The 6,897-nt window shown below is 32.9% G+C and overlaps 1 protein-coding gene across 1 annotated transcript; it reads right to left on the reverse strand.

The window, feature by feature from the left end:
- Positions 1-644: 644 nt before the first annotated feature.
- Positions 645-6,182, reverse strand: LOC123914381 (glycosyltransferase BC10-like). The gene is made up of 11 exons (XM_045965511.1): positions 5,783-6,182; positions 4,486-4,958; positions 4,201-4,299; positions 3,362-3,462; positions 3,197-3,268; positions 2,958-3,048; positions 2,744-2,824; positions 2,554-2,616; positions 2,347-2,469; positions 1,357-1,395; positions 645-1,255 (listed from the first exon to the last, which is right to left on the reverse strand). Exons 2-11 carry the CDS (start codon positions 4,882-4,884, stop codon positions 1,127-1,129), a joined length of 1,197 nt encoding a protein of 398 aa, XP_045821467.1. The 5' UTR covers positions 4,885-4,958; positions 5,783-6,182; the 3' UTR covers positions 645-1,126.
- Positions 6,183-6,897: the final 715 nt, after the last annotated feature.

Raw genomic sequence — 6,897 nt, forward strand, 5'->3', positions numbered from 1 at the left:
ACCATTCAGATTCTCGTTTATTTCAAGACGAAAAAGTAGAATGAACGTATCTAATAAATCTATCAAATCTTATACCCGCAACATGTTAGTCATTCAACAGTCACAAAAACTTGCATTTATTCAAATCCAAAATCCTTATTACAGAGAATCAAGTTTGTCAACTAACAAGCAACCATTGATGCTTGAAAGTGAAGGTTAATCATGTGATAAAATGATTTTAGAAAATCATTAAACCATTTTACTTTAAGCCCTAGATTTTTATACACATTACATGTCGTGAGGATCCAAAGAACAAGATTTGAATACATCGCAGAATAAATAAAACCTTAACCGCCAGTTTCCTATATATGGAAAAGAGTTCATAGAAATTTGGATTTTGCCCGAGATAAGTCAAGTCGATAAAAAATTGTCAGAAGACTGGTCAAACTCTTTCTGTAACTCATTGAATTGAGAAACAAATGAAAGTGTATGAACGAGATATCCAGTAACAAGAAGAAGGAGAAGGATTGAAAAGAGGAACTCCCCAATATTTAGACATCTCAAATGTGTCGATATCAATGCTGACTCATTATTTGCACATTATGTAACTAAATCAAACAGACAAATAAATTTTCATCTTCATTTTGACTTTAACACAAACAAGCTCAAAACAATTACTACTATTTTATAAATCAATCATCATACAAAATCAAACATTTAAGCATTTATAAAAAAAATGAGACAAACTCTGCATAACTGCTGAACTATATTTATGCATGACTGCAGAAAAATTTCAATGCAACAACAGTTAGCTTCTAGAGTCAAAATTTAAACATAACCTTATCCCACCCTCCCTAAGCCTATCAAGAATATCAAAACTTTCCATCCTCCATAAATATCTATCATGTTTCAAATACAACAAACCAAATATTGTAAAATAGGAACATCGAATTATCCAACCATACAAGCTCAGAAGTTCCATCAAGCCCCCAGAAAATCAAGTTTTGATCTAACCATCTTCTGTGTCTTCCTAATAAATATATCCATCTGCCTCGGGAACGTCTCGAAATAAGATATATGTGCAAAGATGGCTGGGGACCACATGGTGTTGATTCGCGCCAAAGAATGATACAGTTTTATAAATACTTTAGAATGTTGTGGAGTTTGAGAAAAGTTTAATCAATTTGTCTTGAGTTTCCGGATAAAACTTCCGGGCGAATAGATAACAAGATCGTTTTGAGCCGTTTAATTCGCACGGCGTGATCACCACTGTTCTCTGCAATGTGAAAATGATCACATAAATCATAAGTGTCCCTTCAACAGAAACAGAAGCAATATCTAACCAAAACTAGAAGGAATGAAGTATATATTACACACCTTTGCATCACTTGTATAATGCGGACTTTCATCGATGTACTGCAGTAAATAAAAATGTGTCATTAAGTAGAAGTGAAGATAAATGCTGTTTTGGAATGTTGCAAATAAACAATGAAAAGACAAAGAAAAAGATAAGTATGCAAGCTAAAAAAGAGGTTTAGCTAACAGGTTTCCTAACAGCACTGGTTAAGGATTCAAAAGTTAGAAAGTTTTATCGTGAAGACATGAAGTACTACAACATTCACTACATTGGAAACATAAAATACAATTTTTTAATAAAAATTTATACTTTTCATTGCATTTGCCACAGGAAGAAAAGGAAGACAGAAAACAAAGAAGGATCACAAGTCCAACGGAGAGCAAGTTCAATGATCAATGCAAATTTAAAGGAGTAAAGAGTAACCACTTAATGCTCAAACCCTAATCTTGAAACACTAAAAACTCACTGTTGAGGAGATTCAAGTATAGTAGTTTATAACTCGATCTCGACTGCAGGCCTAGTTAGTTAGGCAGTCTTATGCAACAAATCTCCAAGAAATTATGTAGAGACTCAATCCTATAATTAAATAAAAACAACTTTATAACACAGTGAAATTATGGAACAATGAATTCTCTTATTAAATAATTTTTCTATTGTTATATTCTCTCTCCATTCTTAACAACTCTTCAAAACTATTTACGTTTATGGGGAACACAAATTGCTATTGCTAAAGGTTTAGTAAAAACTCCTTCTGTTCCATATCTTGGCTTTTATTTATGTATCCTATAGCTAAGTTGATTTTTTTTCAATTATACCCTTGCATGTAATGAATAATATTTGTTTCAAGACTATGAGTGCTTTAGCAATCCATGATATGTTTTCACCAACTATACCTTTGAACGTAATGCAATCAATAACATTTAATTTTCATCGACGTTGTTATAGTGGAATATTTAGACTTCCTAGTACAAAACCATTTGAAGGGAAGAAGGGTAAAATATGTCACATACTGCTATTTTTTTCATGAGTTGGTGAGTAATATCACGAGCCCTGAATGACCTAGGATGCCATTTTCCTTCAGACCAATCAACATACGTTACCGACCAATTTGCAATTCCACCTGGATCAAGCATCTAAACATGCACCAAACAAGTTAGTAGGTACAAAGAGACAGCTGCCGTATATCACTTTAGAAGAGAACAGATTGGTGCACTTACATTAAAAAATGTTGGCAAGTAATGCTCATCGGAATAACAGTTGCGATTTCCCTCCATATTTGGCTGATAAATTTAAAATATGAATAGTAGAATTCGTCAGCAATGCTATATTTGTGATGTTATCTATCACTGGCTATAATAACTTGGCCAGCAAGAAAAAGCACAAGTGAAAATCTTAGTAACATAGTACCCTGCAATGATGCTTGAATTTGTTAAAATACAGGCTGTCCGCCATAGTTATTATAGCATGCTGTCGTTTCATCGAGAACCACTGCATTACAAACAAGATCAAAATCAGCTGCATGTCAGCAAAGTTACCATTGGTTTCCTACAATTTATACAAAGCAATTTTTCACCTAAATCTTAACTTTAATGGTTTATGGTTCGATATTTTAAAAATATACCTGTGAACCCTTTCGAAAATCCTTCTTTTCTACTTCAGGCAACATATGTTCTATATACCTGCCATTTCCATGAGGACCAGTATCCACATAGCTTTTTTTTTTAAAAAGGAAAAGGGGAAAATAAAAGACAGATTAGTCCACATTTCCATCTAAAAAATCTGCAGAATCTTCAATGAAAGGAAAAAGTTCCTAGAATTTTATCAACTAATTTGTAGAAGGTTCTTTTTATAATTCCATACCTGTCAATAAAGCTGACACTTGTTAATAACAAGTAGTTGTACACAAAATCAAAGCGGCGCACCGGTACACAACTGAAGCAGAAATGAACATACAAATAATTAGATTGAATCTCAAAAACCAACCAAATCTTAGCATCAGAAAGAAGATCAAGTTAACAAGAATACCTATCAGACAACAAGACGAAATGTTGGTTATCAGGGTCTAAAAGTGCATTTGCCAAAAGTCTCCTTTCTGCTTCAACCATAGAAATTTTTCCCCAAGACACCTGAAAGAAATTGAAAATCAGTTGGCACTGAGAAACAGATGGCACGACTTTATGAATAGTGGATGGATATATGTTAAGTACCATAATCATGAGAATAAAAGAAAGTTTGTGGTTATTCAGTGCCCATTTTGTTTTGGTTTCCCTTAAAAAGAGATTTTATTACAACCAATGAAGTAAGTGTACCATTAGAAAGATTCTAGCATAATACCATAGATGAAGAACATGTACTGTTTACAAATCATTGACTTATTGTTAATATTAGAGTAAACTGAATCATTTCTAATAAGATAAGGGGAAATAAAGCCGTAGTTCCTTGCTTGATTGAGTGAATTTCTCACTTAAACTAAATATCTTGTTAGGTTCTAAACCTAAGTCTTAACCCAAAGATATGCGAAAGTTTCTGCTTAAAGTTCTTAATTCGTGTAGGACTGATGCTATACATTACTTCTTGATGCTTATTACTTGTAACTTGGATAACATTTACACAACACATGCAATGATATGATAACCCGGATGTTATTCTTTGTATTGCAAGTCTTACGCAACCACTCTTTTTCCGAAGTTTTGAGTGTTAACAGAATAATGAGACTTATGGGATACTGTCCTCAAATTTCAATCAATTGATAAATCTTTTGTCAAAATTATACATCAAATCATATGCATTTTAGCTTAAATTGGAACTTGAAAATGTCATATAAAGAGCTACTATATATTCAAATCATGAGCTTTACCCCATACCGGTTCACTGTGGACGTCTCGGCCAACAAAATAGGGGCTGACGTGTACCGGTTTTTCCTTTGATGCATGTACATAGACAGAGAATTTTCCTTCATGGCCCTGCATTTGTTATAACTTATAAGTACCATTACCATATCTCTATCAGATTCAAAGGAAAAAAAATAGCATAAAGTCAAATAAACTAGATCGAGAATAACATAATAAATGAAAAATATAGCATCCATTGTTATGAAAAAAAGACATGAAATCTAAGCATGTGGTCTAAATAATAAGAATGCTATATACCCGGAAGAATGTGTGCCAGAGCTTCTCGAAAGGTAACGAACCCGGGGTCAAAAACATAAAAGCAACTTTTGGGACCTTGGATTGAACAGTATAGTAATTAAGAATTTCATTAATAACAACCCGAGATTGAATCTCTGCATCGGTTAATTCCCGTGTCTGCACGGGTGGTGGCTGAATAAACGTACTAACACCACCAACAACACTACAACTTTTAGAGTTAAACAAAGAACACGTTGAGGGGCTCCGTAGAGGATAAATATAAGCAGCAATTAGAAAAAAGCACACTAAGAACACTAAAACAATAATCCAAGTAGGCCTCTTCAAATTTGATCGTTGTCTTGATCCTACCATGATCAGAAGATTTCTTATGAACTGCGGCCATGCATGTTCTTTCTTCATCTAAGTTCAAGACATTCCTTCAGCTTCCCCATATGCATCCGCAGTCTATCAACAACATTCATTTACATCCAACCCTGTCATTGCACACACCCAAAAACAAAATATCATAATAAGTACTCCAACTACCTTCTTCAAAAAACAAACAAAAAAAGTACTTTAACTACCAACAATTTACTCTAGTGTAGTAGATGAAATCACACAAAGGCACTAAATCTCAAGGATTATGTTTTCAAGTATGCAAAACAATAGCTAAATAACCAACACAATTATATTAGAACAAAAAAATGTAGATGAAATGGTAAATACCACATGAAACTCACACATAAATGGGAGATCTCAGGTTCGAACCTGGGACACCGAGTTATCCGGTCTAACAATTTTGGCACTTGCCAGTTGAGCTAGGACTTGCGGATAGAACAATCAATTTTTAACCAGACTTTACTTAGCATTCAGCTAAACTCTGGATTACCGACCCTTTTTCATGGAAATTGGAGGGTCAACTCAACACAAAAACAAGTAAATAAAATAACACCATTAATTATGTTCTCATGAGAGAATAATAATTAAGAAACATGATTCAGATCTTATCACATGGAGTACTTCTTCCTAGGCTCCTATCCTAATTTGAAAAAGGAAAATAAAAACTTTACCGAAGCCTAATTATTATTAATTACTTAAAGTAGCAAAGTGTATGAACAAAACAACAAGATTCAATGAACAGAACAGAACAGAGATCTCTGAATCTCTGATTATGAACAAAGAATTTGGGTACTAAGTAACTACTAATCCAACACGACAAAAAGCAGTTGACTATGTAGATCTTTAACTAAACAACATAATAATTATCCTGAAAAGTGAATCTCAATGAAAAAGAAAGATGGAAGAAATGAATGAATACCTGTGATTGAATGCAGGGATCTGAGGAAAACCCCCGCAAAAATATGAAACGGAAGAAGAAAGTGTGAAGAAAATGCAGTGACGGAGGGAAAGTGAAAAAGAAGAATGAACAGTGTCAACGTTGGTGTTATAGAGTTGTGTCGTGGTTGGATTGGATCGGAGGTGGTGTTCAGATTTGTAACGCCAATTGGAGAGCGTTGATTCCGGTGTTGTGTTCTTCCAAGTTATTATTTATTTATTAGTACAATAAATACAAATAAATATTATAATAATAATTAATTAATTAATTAATTCAAGATTACTTAAGTAATAGTAACAAAACAATGTGTTTGTGTCTTTCTTTGTGGATTGTTTGGGTTTTTACATGTTTCTTTCTCTTCCCCCTTTGTTGTTGTTGTGCTAACTTCAGGTTGTCATGTCTTACTCCTGGACACTATACTTTATCGTGCAAATAATTTTAGGGACCTGCTAAAGTGCTCCCGAGTACTATTTAAGTATTCTATTAAAATAAATTTTTTATTTAAAAAATTAAATATTCTAATTTTCAATGCGTTGATTTTAGGTATTTTCATAAAAATTCTATAAAAAACTTATTATTTAAGGGCTTAAAAAGTGTCCGGAACACTATTTAGCATTTGTCATAATTTTAATCTTTGTAATTCGCTGTCATATTAATTTTTTGGTTAAACATGTTTTTGGTCTTTGGTTTTTTAGGATTTTCATTTTAATCATTGAAGATTTTTTTCACAATTTTTATGTAGGTCATGCCGAATTAATAGTATTATGGGCCGGATCAATGGACCTATTTGAAGTAGCTCATTTTGTATCCGAGAAGCCCATGTATGAAACAAAGTTTAATTTTACAACCTCGTCTAGCTACTCTAGGTTGGGGTCAGGTCCCCTCAATAAGTTTTTTCCATCAATGTTTTTAGTTCATATTTTTCATTCAACCTATGCATATCATTTTAATTTTTTTTTTATGTAGTCATGTTTCGTACATTATATGAATCTCTGTTACAAAAGTTCAATTTTTTTTAACAAAAGATGAACTATATATGAATTTTTTTAGTTTTTTGCACATAAAAATTCATAAATAAACCCACTTGGGATTGGTTT

This window comes from Trifolium pratense, linkage group LG1, assembly GCF_020283565.1.
Source record: "Trifolium pratense cultivar HEN17-A07 linkage group LG1, ARS_RC_1.1, whole genome shotgun sequence".
NCBI classification, from domain to species: Eukaryota; Viridiplantae; Streptophyta; class Magnoliopsida; order Fabales; family Fabaceae; genus Trifolium; species Trifolium pratense.

Bases quoted from the DNA above. Each gene is read 5' to 3' on its own strand.
- LOC123914381 (XM_045965511.1), bottom strand. From the start codon at position 4,884: ATGAAGAAAGAACATGCATGGCCGCAGTTCATAAGAAATCTTCTGATC. The intron at 2,825-2,957 runs GTATATTTTTAA...TTTGTAATGCAG, and splicing joins ATTTTCGAAAGGGTTCACAG to TGGTTCTCGATGAAACGACA. The intron at 1,396-2,346 runs GTATGTGACATA...TATTTACTGCAG, and splicing joins AACTCATGAAAAAAATAGCA to TACATCGATGAAAGTCCGCA.